General features: G+C 44.6%; 1 protein-coding gene across 5 annotated transcripts; it reads left to right on the top strand.

Annotated features, from left to right (window-relative positions):
• Positions 1-5023: 5023 nt before the first annotated feature.
• Positions 5024-17879, top strand: LOC124000433 (ADP-ribosylation factor-like protein 10). 5 transcript variants are annotated; one of them, XR_006832618.1, is made up of 5 exons: positions 5024-5301; positions 6387-7404; positions 10458-10576; positions 16244-16418; positions 16802-16941. XR_006832618.1 is itself a non-coding variant. In XM_046306783.1 (5 exons), coding segments are annotated over exons 1-5 (405 nt in total). In that variant the 5' UTR covers positions 5024-5264; the 3' UTR covers positions 17696-17879. The 5 variants fall into 5 exon arrangements, 4 of the variants coding, with proteins under 4 accessions (XP_046162739.1, XP_046162738.1, XP_046162740.1 ...); XM_046306783.1 differs by lacking the exon at positions 6387-7404 and adding an exon at positions 17694-17879 and having other exon boundaries at positions 16802-16873; XM_046306782.1 differs by lacking the exon at positions 6387-7404.
• Positions 17880-18104: the final 225 nt, after the last annotated feature.

Below are 18104 nucleotides of genomic sequence, written 5' to 3'. Positions count from 1 at the left end.
GGGGACGGGGTCACCAATACCTATTGGATTGGGAGGGTTACGGTCCTGAGGAGAGGAGTTGGGTTCCGTCTCGGGACGTGCTGGACCGTTCACTCATCGATGATTTCCTCCGTTGCCGCCAGGATTCCTCCTCGAGTGCGCCAGGAGGCGCTCGGTGAGTGGGGGGTACTGTCATGTTTGTCATTTATTATCATGTCTTGTCCCTGTGCTCCCCATGCTATTCGTTTCCCTCTGCTGGTCTTATTTGGTTCTTTCCCTCCTTCTATCCCTCTCTCTCCCCCTCCCTCTCTCACTCTCTCGCTCTCTCTTTTCTCTATCGTTCCGTTCCTGCTCCCAGCTGTTCCTATTCCCCTAATCATCATTTAGTCTTCCCACACCTGTTCCCGATCCTTTCCCCTGATTAGAGTCCCTATTTATTCCTTTGTGATCCGTTCCTGTCCCGTCGGTTCCTTGTATTGTATTCACCATGCTGTGATTGCGTTTCGCCCTGTCCTGTCGTGTTTTTGCTGTGATTGTGTATCGCCCTGTCCTGTCGTGTTTTTTTGCCTTCATCAGATGCTGCGTGTGAGCAGGTGTCTCTGTCGACTACGGCCTGCGCCTACCCGAAGCGACCTGCAGTCTGTGGCCGCTTCTCCAGTTATTTCCCCTCTACAAGTCTAGAGGATTTCTGTTATTCCCTGTTTGGACTTAAATAAACTCTGTTTCTGTTAAGTCGCTTTTGGGTCCTCTTTCACCTGCATGACAGGTTCATCCTTGGCAACAATTTCCAAACTCCTGAAGTTACCACGTTCATCTGTACAAGCAATGGTAATCAAGTATAAACACCATGTGCCCACGCAGCCATCATACCGCTCAGGAAGGAGACGCATTTTGTCTCCTGGAGATGAACGTACATTGATGCGAAATCAATCCCAGAACAACAGCAAAGGACCTTGTGAAGATGCTGGAGGAAACAGGTACAAAAGTATGTGTGGTGTCAGGAAAGTGTGGTGTCAGGAAAATAACCTCACACTCAACGTCAACAAAACTAAGGAGATGATTGTGGACTTCAGGAAACAGCAGAGGGAACACCCCCTATCCACATCGATGGAACAGTAGTGGAGAGGGTAGTAAGTTTTAAGTTCCTCAGCGTACACATCACAGACAAACTGAATTGGTCCACCGACACAGACAGCATCGTGAAGAAGGCGCAGCAGCGCCTCTTCAACCTCAGGAGGCTGAAGAAATTTGGCTTGTCACCAAAAGCACTCACAAACTTCTACAGATGCACAATCGAGAGCATCCTGTCAGGCTGTATCACTGCCTGGTACGGCAACTGCTCCGCCCACAACCGTAAGGCTCTCCAGAGGGTAGTGAGGTCTGCACAACGCATCACCGGGGGCAAACTACCTGCCCTCCAGGACACCTACACCACCCGATGTCACAGGAAGGCCATAAAGATCATCAAGGACAACAACCACCCGAGCCACTGCCTGTTCACCCCGCTATCATCCAGAAGGCGAGGCCAGTACAGGTGCATCAAAGCTGGGACCGAGAAACTGAAAAACAGCTTCTATTTCAAGGCCATCAGACTGTTAAACAGCCACCACTAACATTGAGTGGCTGCTGCCAACACACTGACTCAACTCCAGCCACTTTAACAATGGGAATTGATGGGAAATGATGTCAAATATATCACTAGCCACTTTAAACAATGCTACCTAATATAATGTTTACATACCCTACATTATTCATCTCATATGTATACGTATATACTGTACTCTATATCATCTACTGCATCTTTATGTAATACATGTATCACTAGCCACTTTAACTATGCCACTTTGTTTACATACTCATCTCATATGTATATACTGTACTCAATACCATCTACTGTATCTTGCCTATGCCGCTCTGTACCATCACTCATTCATATATCTTTATGTACATATTCTTTATCCCCTTACACTTGTGTCTATAAGGTAGTAGTTTTGGAATTGTTAGCTAGATTACTTGTTGGTTATTACTGCATTATCGGAACTAGAAGCACAACCATTTCGCTACACTCGCATTAACATCTGCTAACCATGTGTATGTGACAAATAAAATTGGATTTGATTTGATTTGACCTCAATCCTATCTAAAAAAAAATGTTGGCAGAACTGAAAAAGCATGTGCAAGCAAGGAGGCCTACAAACATGACTCAGTTACATCAGCTCTGTCAGGAAGAATGGGCCAAACTTCACCCAACTTATTCTGGGAAGCTTGTGGAAGGCTACCCAAAAAGTTTGACCCAAGTTAAACAATTTAAAGGCAATGCTACCAAATACTAATTAAGTTATTGTAAACCTCTGACCCACTGGGAATGTGATGAAAGAAATAAAAGATGAATAAATAATTCTCTCTACTATTATTCTGACATTTCACATTCTTAAAATAAAGTGGTGATCCGAATTGACCTAAGACAGGGAATTTTTACTAGGATTTAACGTCAGGATTTGTGAAAAACTGAGTTTAAATGTATTTGGCTAAGGTGTATGTAAATTTCAGAGTTCAACTGTACCATCATACATAACATTTATTCTAAATAATTCAGAGTAACAATGCATTTAGCAGGTCCGTATTGGGCCGGGACTCGGGCAGATGCCCATATCGTCCTGCATTTTGGTGTGCACTAAAGCTCGGTTAGTGTTTCAGGTCAATCATTACGACATGCATTGTTGGATTCAATTCTAGGTAAGTGTTTCATGTTAATCGTGCATGTCTCTTACTGCAAGCGTGGCTGGGTAGATGTACATGCAGATGTCTCATTTCAACCAAAAACATTCCATATGATACTTTCCATTACAGAAGAATTACACTTTGTCTATTCTTCACATGCATCTCTTTTACATATATTTATCCTGTCTTTAGTCTTTAGATCAAATTATTACTCCGCCATGTCCCTTCTCCCTGTTGAGTAACTTATTTGTATTTATTTTTAATTGGGGGGGGGGTTCAATGCCAGATGCCCAGCACAGGACAACAGGTCATCAGCATCTGGCTCTGAGGAGCCTTCCTTGGAGGCGAGGCCTACCCCAAACTATTCAATAAAATTCCTTATTTTATTCTCTATGTTGTCATTCAGTTAAGCTTGTACTCGATTGAACCATTTACATTTGCATAAAATAACTCGCCAACAGTAACTGTTGAACTGTTCAAGCTAGACACCAAACCAATTTTTTCATTTTCAGGCTAACTTCAAATAATTAACTTGTAGCAACTATAACTATATAAATTAGCATAAAATAACTATCCAACAGTAACTCTTGAACCGTTTAAGGTAGAGACACCAAACCAATGATCTCGTGTTCAGGCTATCCTATCCAATCAATCAACAAATTAATACATTTTTCCATCTACCTACTTTTTCAACAGTATAACCCTTCCTACTGGAGTCACCACCACTACTATAACTTACTTCAAATCATAAATACTTTTGTAAAAGCTAGCAAGCACACACATTTTCTTAAGGAAATGTACTTCTCTAGTTTGTTGTTTGATTTGGAATTAGTCCACAAAGTTTCTAAAATAGAGAGCCATGGCAAACTAGATGATAAAGTTATTGAAGGTGTTGCCAGAATGTTTTGCAGTGACTCAGTCTTTCACTGTAGTATTCAGCAAAGGAGTGACTATTTCTGAAATAAAACTATGGCAAATTGTTGCAGTTTTTTTTAAATTTCAACTTTATTTAACCAGGTAGGGTAGTTGAGAACAAGTTCTCATTTACAACTGTGACCTGGCCAAGATAAAGCAAAGCAGTTCGAAACATATACAACAACACAAAGTTACAAATGGAATAAACAAACATACAGTCAATAATACAGTATAATTTTTTTATATACATTGTGTGCAAATGAGGTAAAATAAGGGAGGTACGGCAATAAATAGGCCATGGTGGCGAAGTAATTACAATATGGCAATTAAACACTGGAATAGTGATGTGCAGAAGATGAATGTGCAAGTAGAGATACTGGGGTGCAAAGGAGCAAGATAAATAAATAAATACAGTATGGGGATGAGGTAGTTGGACGGGCTATTTACAGATGGGCTATGTACAGATGCAGTGATCTGTGAGCTGCTCTGACAGCTGGTGCTTAAAGCTAGTGAGGGAGATATGTGTCTCCAGCTTCAGTGATTTTTTTCAGTTTGTTCCAGTCATTGGCAGCAGAGAACTGGAAGAAAAGGTGGCCAAAGCGTGCTACGGGTGGGTGCTGCTATGGTGACCAGTGAGCTGAGATAAGGCGGGGCTTTATATATATATATAAATAAAATATAGGACAAAACACACATCATGACAAGAGAGAACACAATACAAAGAGAGACCTAAGATAACTGGTCAAGTAAATGTTTTATAAATGCCAACTTTTTCGTGAAAACTGGCATATGCATGCTTTATTGCAAACTGACCCCTTGCCAATAGGCACAAGAGTAGCACAGAGTATTGAATTGGTATTATTGGTTGCTTACTCCAGTTCTGTCAGATCTATACGTGCTTTCAAGACAACTGGGAACTCTGAAAAAAACGAGGTCATATCATGATCTTCAGGTCGGAAAGTCTGTGTTCTAGAAAAATGCCAGTTTCGGACTTGGAATTCCAAGTTGGATTTGACCAGTCGGAGGTTATTTCCCCCTCCGGCTGAGGTGTTCCTCATTTTATTGACAATGATTTCACTGTTCACTGGTTACTTTAGTGTAGTTTACAAATGTTTTCAATATTTACTAATTTCACAGCAAGAAGTGTTTTAAATATAGGTCATTATGATCTACAGTCCAAAAGAAAACAGTACATCAGTGATATTACATTTCACTGCAGGGTTAATATTTAGGCCCTATTATATAGATGATATTTTTTTATTTCAAGGGAACTGACATGCCCTTTTGCAATTACACTAAAAGTGAACTCAGAGGCTTCGTCCACAAAGTACAGTCAGTAGCTGTTGTTGCGCAGCCCACACCCTCTGCTGTCCACACGAATCGAACCGACTGAAGGGTACAAGGAGGGTGCTGACGGGGCTCTTTCCAATACAAACAAAGCAGAGAGATCAGGTGCACTGTCCACAGTGAAAGTCATTAGATCATTTAATCGTTGGCGAGCTGTTGTGTCCTGGAACGCAACATTATCCGGCCTTCCAGAAGTTCCACATGGTTCTGCTTCGGCACATATCCATCGCCCTAACAGCAGTAGTGGCTGCATTCGGGTCCGCGATGTTTATCGCGTTAAATTATTTATATAGAAGGCGAATATGGTCTCCCCAAGCGGAATATTATATGAACAAAGAGGTAAGCTCTTACCTTTGCTATGTAGGCAGTGGCGGTTCTAGACCATTTCAACTCGGGAGGGGGGAGCTGGGGCCAGTTGTACTGTTAGGGGGACCAGTTACATTAATAACGGATGTTTTTAAAAAAAAACGATAGCAAAAATGAGTTATGTAAAAAGGATTTCATAATCGGCATTCATCCCCCCCCCCCGGCATAAATGTATGGCTCTGTAACCGTTGCAATCGGGGGGACAGACGCACAGTTTTCACGGTTTATCTCTGAATTCTTTACGTGCCAGAGCGTTAAAGTTCTGTAGGGGCGCCAGTGGAATCGAACGCATGCAGGCATAGAGATGATTTAACGAATCACTTATGTATCGACATGGGGCCTTCCAGCCCAGAGAATGCATATGACTATGATGCGCGTTCATCTCAGAACATGTAAACTGACAATCTGACTTCACGTTGATAATGATGAAGGGTTTTGATAAAGAATGATGCACATAATGAGAATCATACAGGATTACGGTCCAAGAAAGCTACAGTATAAGAAAATACACACTAATCGTCTAATGTTAAAGGAGAAAATGCAAATCATTCCAAAGTAATAAAAAAAAAAAAAAAACATATTTCACCTTTATTTAACTAGGTAGGCTAGTTGAGAACAAGTTCTCATTTGCAACTGCGACCTGGCCAAGATAAATCATAGCAACAACACAGAGTTACACATGGAATAAACAAAACATAGTCAATAATACAGTACAACAAAAGAAAACAAAAAGTCTATATACAGTGAGTGCAAAGGAGGCAAGATAAGGGAGTTAAGGCAATAAATAGGCCATGGTTGTCACGACTTCTACCGAAGGTAACTCCTCTCCCTGTTCGGCAGGGCTCGGCGTCACCGGTTTACTAGCCGCCACCGATCCCTTTTTCCTTTTCTGGTTGTTTTGTCTGTGTTCCTTTTCACACCTGGTTTCATTTGCGTTTTTTTTTCTGTGTGTATATAGGGCACCTGTTGCCTGCCTTAGTTCGTGCAGGATTAAGTTTGTGTGTATTTGCGCTCGATTATCTTTGATGTTTATTGTTTTCACTATTATGCACATGTAGTTAAATTTCAGAACTGCAAGCTTCTCAGAAATCCCTGCTCTCCTGCTCCTGACTCCTACCTCTCACCAAGAGAGACGCACCTTATCACAGAATCCCGCACCAGTTATGGAGTCAGCACGGAGAGGATGCACTCCCAGGGTCAGTGGAGGAGCGAGTTCAACACCACAGGGCAGTGTTACACCGGCTGGGGACCGCCATGGATCAGGTGATGGCGACGATGGAGAGATGGGAGAGAGGTGGCCTTCCCACACCTTTATCAGCCACACCCCAACCAGTACCACTACCCTCTCCTTCATTGCCTGGGCACAGTGGGATTCGACTCGCCATCCCGAGGGAGTACGATGGGACGGCGGCCGGGTGCCAGGGGTTCTTACTCCCGATGGACCTATACCTGGCGACCATTCGTCCGGCTCCTTCGGGAGGTGAGAGCGTGAACGCCCTCGTCTTCTGCCTCTCAGGTAAAGCCCTGGAGTGGGCCAACGCGGTATGGAACGATCCTGACTCAGCAAGGGACCACTACCCAGAGTTCAACCGCCACTTTCGGGCTGTGTTCGATCACCCACCTGAGGGTCGAGCGGCGGGTGAACGGCTGTTCCATCTGAGGCAGGAGAAGAGGAGTGCTCAGGACTTTGCTTTAGAGTTCCGGACCTTGGCCGCTGGCGCGGGATGGAACGACAGGGCCTTGATCGATCACTATAGGTGTAGTTTGCCTGAGGACGTCCGTAGGGAGCTGGCCTGTAGAGACACCACCCTCTCCTTGGACCAGTTGATCGACATTTCCATTCGGTTGGACAACTTGCTGGCGACCCATGGACGTCCAGATCGGGCTCTGTCAGTTCCATCCCCCAGCTCCACCACTCCAAAGCCCATGGAGCTAGGAGGTGCTGCAGCGAGGGCGGTTGGAGGAGGGGGCCTTTCCTGTGCCAGCTGTGGTCGCAGAGGGCACACTGCTGACCGGTGCTGAGGGGGTCCTCCAGGGAGTCGAGACACCAAGCCGAGCACTGCTCGGACACCTCAGGTGAGTCGGCACCAGGCTCACCCAGAGCCCCCTGTTGGTCACATGTACTTATGGATTGTTTTTCCTGAATTTTCCCCTCTTTCACGGTATTAGGCGGTAGTAGATTCAGGCGCAACGGGGAATTTTATTGACCGTGGTTTACTACACAGGTTAGGGATCCCCCTTGTTCAGCTTGACAAACCCTTCCCAGTGCACGCCTTAGATAGCCAACCATTGGGTTCAGGGCTAGTCGGGGAGGCCACGGCTCCACTGAGTATGGTCACGCAGGAGGGTCATGAGGAGAGAATTAGTCTCTTCCTCATTGATTCTCCTGCGTTTCCGGTGGTGTTGGGGATCCCCTGGTTGGCCCGTCACAACCCCAGGATTTCGTGACAACAGAGGGCTCTACAGGGTGGTCGGAGGAGTGCTCGGGCAGGTGTGTAGGAGTTTCCATCGGTGCTACAACAGTGGAGAGTCCAGACCAAGTCTCCACCGTGCGCATTCCCTCAGAATATGCCGATTTGGCCATCGCCTTCTGTAAAAAAAAAAATAGGCGACCCAATTACCACCTCATCGACGAGGGGATTGTGTGATAAATCGCCTGGTCGGCGCTGCACTTCCCAGGAGTCACGTGTATCCCCTTTCCCAGGAGGAAACGGTGGCTATGGAGACATACATATCTGAATCTCTGGGGCAGGGGTACATTCGGCCCTCCATCTCAGCTGCTTCCTCAAGTTTATTTTTTGTGAAGAAGAAGGAGGGAGGTCTGTGTCCTTGCATTGACTATAGAGGTCTAAATTCCATCACGGTGGGGTATAGTTACCCGCTTGCCTCTCATTGCCACAGCGATTGAGTCATTTCACGGAGCACGGGTTTACAAAAAAAAGGGTCTCATGAGTGCATATAACTACATATAACTGCGTATCCGGAAGGGAGATGAGTGGAAGACAGCGTTTAGTACCACATCCAGCCATTATGAGTACCTCGTCATGCTGTACGGGTTGAAGAATGCTCCAGCAGTCTTCCAATCTTTTGTAGACAAGATTCTCAGGGACCTGCACGGGCAGGGTGTGGTGGTTTACATCAATGATATGTTGGTCTATTCCGCTACACGCGCCGCGCATTTGTCTCTGGTGCGCAAGGTACTTGGGCAACTGTTGGAGCATGACCTGTACGTCAAGGCTGAGAAATGCTCGTTCTTCCAACAGGCCGTCTCCTTCCTTGGATATCGCATTTCCATATCGGGGTTGGTGATGGAGTGTGACCGCATTGCAGCCGTACGTAATTGGCCAACTCCAACCACGGTAAAGGAGGTGCAGCGGTTCTTAGGGTTTGCCAATTACTACCGGAGGTTTATCCAGGGTTTTGGGCAGGTGGCTGCTCCCATTACATCACTGCTGAAGTGGGGGCCGACGCGTCTGGGATGGTCGGCTGAGGCGGACAGGGCTTTTTGTCGCCTGAAGGCTCTTTTTACCTCGGCTCCCATGCTGGCGCATCCGGACCCCTCTTTGGCATTCATAGTGGAGGTGGACGCATCCGAGGCTGGGGTTGGAGCCGTGCTCTCCCAGCGCTCGGATAAGCCACCGAAGCTCCGCCCCTGTGCTTTCGTTTCTCGGAAGCTCAGCCCGGCGGCGCGAAACTATGACGTGGGGGATCGGGAGCTGCTGGCTGTTGTCAGAGCCCTGAAGGTGTGGAGACATTGGCTTGAGGGGGCCCAACACCCTTTTCTCATCTGGACTGACCACCGTAATCTAGAGTACATTCGGGCAGCGAGGAGACTGAAATCTCGTCAGGCAAGGTGGGCCATGTTTTTCACCCGATTTAGGTTTACCATCTTCTATAGACCAGGCTCCCAGAACACTAACGCAGACACACTGTCCCGACTATATGATACGGAGGAGCGGGCCATCGATCCTGTGCCCATCCTCCCGGCTTCTTGTCTAGTGGCACCTGTGAGGTGGGAGGTGGACACAGACATTGAGCGAGCATCGCGTGTTGAGCCTACTCCACCACAGTGTCCAGCGGGACGGGTGTACGTTCCGCTGGAGGTTAGAGACCGGCTAATTTGTTGGACTCACACGTCCCCCTCTGGTCACCCGGGGATCGGTAGGACGGTGCGATGTCTTAGTGGGAAGTACTGGTGGTCCACTTTAGCCAAGGACGTGAGGGGTTATGTGTCCTCCTGCTTGGTGTGCGCTCAGTGCAAGGCTCCTAGGCACCTGCCCAGAGGGAAGTTACAACCCCTTCCCGTTCCACAGCGGCCTTGGTCACACCTGTCGGTTGACTTCTTGACCGATCTGCCACCATCACAGGGCAACACCACGATCCTGGTCGTTGTGGATCGGTTTTCTAAGTCCTGTCGTCTCCTCCCATTGCCCGGTCTCCCTACAGCCCTACAGACGGCGGAGGCCCTGTTTACTCATGTCTTCCGGCACTACGGGGTGCCTGAGGATATTTTTTCTGATCGGGGTCCCCAGTTCACGTCCAGGGTGTGGAAGGCATTCATGGAACGTTTGGGGGTCTCGGTCAGCCTAACCTCTGGGTTTCACCCCGAGAGTAATGGGCAGGTGGAAAGAGTGAACCAGGATGTGGGTAGGTTTCTGCGATCGTATTGCCAGGAACGGCCAGGGGAGTGGGCGAAGTACATCCCCTGGGCAGAGATGGCCCAGAACTCACTCCGCCATTACTCTACAAACCTGTCGCCCTTGCAATGTGTGTTGGGCTATCAGCCGGTCCTAGTACCATGGCATCAGAGCCAGACTGAGGCTCCTGTGGTGGAGGATTGGGTGAGACGCTCAAGGGAAACCTGGGAGGCCGCCCACGGGTACCTTAAACGGGCCGAAGGGTGGCAGAAGGCCAGTGCCGACCGCCACCGCAGCGAGGCCCGGTGTACATACCGGGGGACTGGGTCTGGCTCTCGCCCCGAAACCTGCCCTTCCGCCTGCCCTGCCGGAAGCTGGGTCCGCGTTTTGTGGGGACATTCAAAGTCCAGAGAAGAATAAACGAGGTGTGTTATAGGTTACAGCTCCCCCTTGTTACCGTATTAACCCCTCGTTTCATGTGTCTCTCCTCAGGCCGGTGGTGGCTGGTCCGCTTCAAGAAGATGAGGTGCGGGAGGTCCCTCCGCCCCCCCCCTGGACATCGGGGGGTGCCTGCGTATGCAGTTTGGTCCATACTGGACTCGAGGCGTCAGGTGGGGGTCTTCAGTACCTCGTGGACTGGGAGGGGTATGGTCCGGAGGAGAGATGCTGGGTGCCGTTGGAGGACGTACTGGATCCACATATGCTAAGGGAGTTTCACCGCCTCCATCCGGATCGCCCTGCACCTCGTCCTCCGGGTCGTCCTCGAGGCCAGCGTCGTCGCGCTGCGGGAGCCGCGCGTCAGGGGGGGGGGGGGGGGTACTGTCACAACTTCTACCGAAGGTAACTTCTCTTCCTGTTCGGGCAGCGCTCAGCGTCACCGGTTTACTAGCCGCCACCGATTCCTTTTCTGGTTGTTTTGTCTGTGTTGCTTTTCACACCTGGTTTCATTTGCGTTTATTTCTGTGTGTTTATAGGGCACCGGTTGCCTGCCTTAGTTCGTGCAGGATTAAGCTTGTGTGTATTTGCGCTCGATTATCTTTGATGTTTATCGTTTTCACTATTACGCTCGTGTAGTTAAGTTTCGGAACTGAGTTTGTTCCTCCATGCAAAGTTTCTGTATTGTTTTCACTATTTAGGCACGTATATGTAAGTGTTGGAACTGTGGTTGTTCCTCCGTGTGTTGGCACGAGTTTCTGATCCTTCGAGAGCGTAGTTTTGGATTTTCGTCTGTGCCACGTCTGTGCCATTTTTGTATTGGTACACTTCAACTATGACAGACAAAATGAGAAAAAAATCCAGAAAATCACATTGTAGGATTTTTTATGAATTTATTTGCAAATTATGGTGGAAAATAAGTATTTAGTCACCTACAAACAAGCAAGATTTCTGCCTCTCACAGATCTGTAACTTATTCTTTAAGAGGCTCCTCTGTCCTCCACTCGTTACCTGTATTAATGGCACCTGTTTGAACTTGTTATCAGTATAAAAGACACCTGTCCACAACCTCAAACAGTCACACTCCAAACCCCACTATGGCCAAGACCAAAGAGCTGTCAAAGGACACCAGAAACAAAATTGTAGACCTGCACCAGGCTGGGAAGACTGAATCTGCAATAGGTAAGCAGCTTGGTTTGAAGAAATCAACTGTGGGAGCAATTATTAGGAAATGGAAGACATACGAGATCACTGATAATCTCCCTCGATCTGGGGCTCCACGCAAGATCTCACCCGTGGGGTCAAAATGATCACAAGAACGGTGAGCAAAAATCCCAGAACCACACAGGGGGACCTAGTGAATCACCTGCAGAGAGCTGGGACCAAAGTAACAAAGCCTACCATCAGTAACACACTACGCCGCCAGGGACTCAAATCCTGCAGTGCCAGACGTGTCCCCCTGCTTAAGCCAGTACATGTCCAGGCCCGTCTGAAGTTTGCTAGAGAGCATTTGGATGATCCAGAAAAAGATTGGGAGAATGTCATATGGTCAGATGAAACCAAAATATAACTTTTTGGTAAAAACTCAACTCGTTGTGTTTGGAGGACAAAGAATGCTGAGTTGCATCCAAAGAACACCATACCTACTGTGAAGCATGGGGGTGGAAACATCATGCTTTGGGCTGTTTTTCTGCAAAGGGACCAGGACGACTGATCCGTGTAAAGGAAAGAATAATATATATATAATAATAATAATATATAATATTATTAATAATAATATATGCCATTAAAGAATGGCATATATCCAAAGCGACTTACAGTCATGTGTGCATACATTCTACGTATGGGTGGTCCCGGGGATCGAACCCACTACCCTGGCGTTACAAGCGCCATGCTCTACCAACTGAGCTACAGAAGGACCACCATGAATGGGGCCATGTATCGTGAGATTTTGAGTGAAAACCTCCTTCCATCAGCAAGGGCATTGAAGATGAAACGTGGCTGGGTCTTTCAGCATGACAATGATCCCAAAAACACCGCCTGGGCAATGAAGGAGTGGCTTCGTAAGAAGCATTTCAAGGTCATGGAGTGGCCTAGCAAGTCTCCAGATCTCAACCCCATAGAAAATATTTGGAGGGAGTTGAAAGTCCGTGTTGCCCAGCAACAGCCCCAAAACATTACTGCTCTAGAGGAGATCTGCATGGAGGAATGGGCCAAAATACCAGCAACAGTGTGTGAAAACCTTGTGAAAACTTACAGAAAATGTTTGACCTCTGTCATTGCCAACAATGGGTATATAACAGTATTGAGATAAACTTTTGTTATTGACCAAATACTTATTTTCCACCATAATTTGCAAATAAATTCATAAAAAATCCTACAATGTGATTTTCTGGAGAAAAAAACATCTAATTTTGTCTGTCATTGTTGAAGTGTACCTATGATGAAAATTATAGGCCTCTCATCTTTTTAAGTGGGAGAACTTGCACAATTGGTGGCTGACTAAATACTTTTTTGCCCCACTGTATATATATTAAACATGCTTCTCAGAAATCCCTGCTCTCCTGCGCCTGACTCCTACATCTCTCACCGAGACGCACCTTATCACAATGGTGGCGAAGTAATTACAATATAGCAATTCAACACTGGAATGGTAGATGTGCAGAAGACGAATGTGCAAGTAGAGATACTGGGGTGCAAAGGAGCAAGATAAATAAATAAATACTGTATGGTGATGAGGTAGGTTCACAGTCATAATAATACTTGAATCATTTCCTCTGACTATAGCCTGCCCTATACGGACATGGGAATATTACCTGAAATTAACTAATATGATTTCCAGGAGCTCATTGGTCTTGATTCACACAAAGAGGCCAGATTAGTCTACAGTTAATGTAATCGAGGGAGAATTGCTGAGAAACTTGTTGACTCCTCAAATTTGCTTCTCACAAACCAATGAGATGGTATAGAGCTGTTGTAACGAATATTGGTGCCATAACAACATTACATAGGGGTCAAAGTGCAAATGCAGCTATCGTGGCACAAGTAGACAGCTATTGGCGGTTTAGTTTATTAGGATTCCCATTAGCTACTGCAAATGCAGCAGTTACACTTCCTGTGGTCCACAAAAAAACATACAAAGTACAGAACAGTAAGAGACAAGAACATCATAAGATATTACATTAAATTCAAAATAAAAATAAGAGTTATATATAGGAAAGACACAGAGTCAACATACTATTTACACACTATTCATATACATATTTATATTCTTATTTACTGTACACTTAAATTAGATCTTTAGAGAGAGGAGATGAGATGTGATACATTGTTTTTCATCTGTTTTTTAAAGCTAAACTTGGATTTTGCCTGAGTAACCTCTGGTGGCAGAGCATTCCATGATGACATGGCTCTATACATAAGTGAATGATTCATTAAATCTGTTTTTGGTTTGAGTACCGTGGGGTCACAACAACAGAGGCTGTTGCCTGCATTGCACACAAAAATGCAAGTGATTGTGAAATATTGCAGCATTATCTATACTTTATTGGAAAATCCTACAGGGACAGATAGTGAAAAATACTGATGTACAGTGCCTTCAGAAATTATTCAGACCCCTTGACTTCTTCCACATTTTGTTACGTTACAGCCTTATTCTAAAATTGATAAAATCGTTTTTTCCCCTCATCAATCTACATACAATACCCCATAATGTCTGAACAAAAACCGGTTTAGATATTTTTGCTAATTTATAGAATAAAAAAAGGCTGAAATATCACATTTACATAAGAATTCAGACCCTTTACTTAGTACTTTGTTGAAGCACCTTTGGCAGTGATTAGAGCATCGAGTCTTCTTGGGTATAACACTACAAGCTTGGCACACCTGTATTTGGGGTGTTTCTCCAATTCTTCTCTGCAGATGTTCTCAAGCTCTGTCAGGCTGGATGGGGAGCATTGCTGCACAGCTATTTTCAGGTCTCTCCGAAGATGTTAGATTGGGTTCAAGTCCAGGCTCTGGCTGGGCCACTCAAGGACATTGAGAGACTTGTCCCAAAGCCACTCCTATGTTGTCTTGGCTGTGTGCTTAGGGTCGTTGTCCTGTTGGAAGGTGAACTTTCGACCCAGTCTGAGGTCCTGAGCGATCTGGAGCAGTTTTTCATCAGGGATCTCTCTGTACTTTGCTCCGTTCATCTTTCCCTCGATCATGACTAGTCTCCCAGTCCCTACCTCTGAAAAACATCCCCACAGCATGATGCTGCCACCACCATGCTTCACCTCAGGGATGGTGCCAGGTTTCCTCCAGACGTGACAATTGGCATTCAGGCCAAAGAGTTCAATCTTGGTTTCATTAGACCAGAGAATCTTATTTTTAGTCTTTAGGAGCCCTTTGGCAAGCTCCAAACGGGCTGTCATGTGCCTTTTACGAAGGAGTGGCTTCCGTCTGGCCACTCTACCATAAAGGCCCTGTTGTACAATGGTATTCCTTCTGGAAAGTTCTTTAATCTCCACAGAGGAACTCTAAAGCTCTGTCCGAGTGACCATCAGGTTCTTGGTCACCTCCCTGACCAAGGTCCTTCTCAGAGTGCTCAGTTTGGCTGGGCGGCCAGCTCTAGGAAGAGTCTTGGTGGTTCCAAAAATCGTCCATTTAAGAATGATGGAGGCCACTGTGTTCTTGGGGACCTTCAATGCCGCAGACATTTCTTGGTACCCTTCCCCAGATCAGTGCCTCGACAATCCTGTCTCGGGGCTCTACAGAACATTTCATCGATCTCATGGATTGGTTTTTGCTCTGACATGCACTGTCAACCGTGGGACCTTATATAGACATGTGTGTGCCTTTCCAAATCATGTCCAATCAATAGAATTTACCACAGTTGGACACCAATCAAGTTGCAGAAAGATCTCACGGATGATCATTGGAAACAGGATGCACTTGAGCTCAATTTTGAGTCTCATAGCAAAGGGGCTGAATACTTATGTAAGATTGTTACAGAACATAAATTCCTACATGTTTTAATACCCAATCAAAATTAAATACTCTGTCAATTCCTAAGAATTTGAAAGACTCTTATTTGCATAAAATGGACAGAGACCAGTCTCAAAATCAACCAGCAGCGTTTATTCTCGAGAGTACTGAACATGATACAGTTTACCACAGGTTATAAACTGAAAATGACGTCATTAGTTTTCGTACTACCCCGTCTCATCTCCACTCCAGTACAATGGCTGTATAGTTCTCAAGCCTTCCCACATCGTCTCTCCCAACTTAGATGATTTATGACCGAGCCTAGGTCTGCCTGTGTAGATAAGCATTCCAGCCAGTCTGACGATAAATTCATTCATTTCTACCAAGGAACAGACAGTCATTGTTCTACTTCTTGATTATATTTACACACATTATATTCAGTACTAGGATTATAAGAAAATTCATACATCTATACATAACATAATAGTATTCTGATTAGTCAGTCCTGATTGAAAGGTATACATAATTAGTCATTATTGATTAAAAAATCCCTTAACAAAGGTATTTCTGTTTTGTATTAAAAACGTGTTCTCGCTTTGTCATTATGGGGTATTGAGTGTAGATTGAGGAATTTTTGGTATTTAATCCATTGTAGAATAGGGCTGTAACAAAATGTGGAAAAAGTCAAGGAGTCTGAATACTTTCCGAATGCACTGTATGTAAACAAAACATATTGCAGTTCTGCACTTTACAGGAGTAACAATGATCTATGTATCTGTACCTTTGAAAAGAAAATGGGATAAGATAACTTCATGTTGCTGTTGTGAGAGAACAGGTGTTCTGATGGCATCCTGCTGTGTCTGCATGTTGAGCAGGAGGAGGGTGGACAGCGCCAGGTGCTAGTCCTTGGCCTAGACGGAGCTGGGAAGAGCAGTATGCTTCAGGGGTTGACAGCTACAGACGGAGACAAGAGAGGGCACTGCCGTCCCACCAGGGGTTTCAACTTTATGAGCCTCAGTGCCCCTGCCCGTCAGCTGGAATTCCTAGAAAGTAAGCTATGCAGTTTGCACAACAGATTTTTGCATATGCTTGCAGGGCAATTCAACCGGCCTGTAAGACTCCATGCAGAGTGCTTTAAGCATTCTCTATCGCCTTTTTAATTTTGTCACATGGATTGTAAACTATCAGATTGGCCCTGAAAATGCCAGTGACATTACCAAAAGCATTATAATCATGTGCCTTTGCTTAGACTCACTTATATGTTTGAACAACATGCATCATTTACCTTTTCTTGAGTAGAATAATTCATTTGGCCTTCTGGTAGCGTGTCAAACAAATAAGAAAGGAGAAAACATAAGTTCATACATCTTCCTTATTGCCTAGCAACACCTCTCAAGTAACCTACCTTCCTACCTCTGTCTGCTTTCTTCCAGTTGGAGGGGCTGAGGATTTGCGTATGTACTGGGCAGAGTACCTGGGGAAGACGCATGCCCTTGTGCTTGTTTGTAGGTGACCAAATACTTATTTTCCACCATAATTTGCAAATAAATTCATAAAAAATTCTACAATGTGATTTTCTGGATATTTTTTTCTTCTCATGTTGTCTGTCATAGTTGACATGTACCTATGATGAAAATTACAGGCCTCTCATCTTTTTAAGTGGGAGAACTTGCACAATTGGTGGTTGGCTAAATACTTTTCTGCCCGACTGTATATATTACATCTTTACAGACAACGAATCTGTTGTGTTATGAAAGACACATTTTAGTCAATCAATCTTTTGGTCTTGATCTTTGACCAATAACCCTAATTTTATTGTTCATATTAAATCAACCCATCTCATGAAACCTGAAATGTGTCATTAAAAATGACTGATAAATTGATACAATTTCTTTGAAATAATCTTATGTTTGTCAATGGTTTCACATTGTCACTGTATGGCATATTGGTGTTCTGGCATCAGAGTTGCCCAATTTAACTTAATATGGTTTTTGTATCTACCTAACTGTTGCTACATTTATTAGTAAACATTTTAAGGATATTTTGATGACTCAATCTTAATTATTTATGTTACAAAAACTATTATCTGACTAAGTTTATGTTAACTATTATCTGACTAAGTTTAGATTTTTTTATTTTATTATTACAATTTGTAAAAAGTTGGCTGTTCAAGAAGCCACCATTTTCAAAGAATGACCCAGTTAATATAAGTTAAGCATGTAAATTGATGTAAGATTAATATAAATAAGGTGTATGGACTTTGTTGTTGTTGACAAATTCATGCTCTGTTTGAGTTATTTAATATTTGTATGTTTTAACTTTTAGGAGGCAGTTGTTTTGCAGACGGCTTTTATTGAAACATACCTTTCAATCGCCTGATCTTCAACCTTGTTATCAATGACCAGTCATTCCTAAATCATGTATGAATTGTAATGCCATGTTTCTACTGCAGTGGCACCTTTGTTTGACTGCTAAAGTGAAGTGTGATTATTAAAGTGATGGCCTTATTTGTTTAAATCTTAGGTTTTTTGACACAGTGGGAAAGTAGAGGCTCTTTTTTTTAAATGGGGGTAGATCAGCTTTAATATCAGATAGATTGTGGGTTCTATCATTTTAACTGTTTTCATCATTTCTAATTCACTTTATTTTTCTTTACACTGTTTTTCACCCATCCCTACCATCTGTTTGAATGTTAAATGACGAGACAGAGGCATTGATGCGAGTAACCAGTCTTGT

The sequence above is a fragment of the Oncorhynchus gorbuscha genome, linkage group LG16, assembly GCF_021184085.1.
Source record: "Oncorhynchus gorbuscha isolate QuinsamMale2020 ecotype Even-year linkage group LG16, OgorEven_v1.0, whole genome shotgun sequence".
NCBI lineage: Eukaryota > Metazoa > Chordata > Actinopteri > Salmoniformes > Salmonidae > Oncorhynchus > Oncorhynchus gorbuscha.
This window is presented reverse-complemented; position numbering and strand designations above follow the sequence as displayed.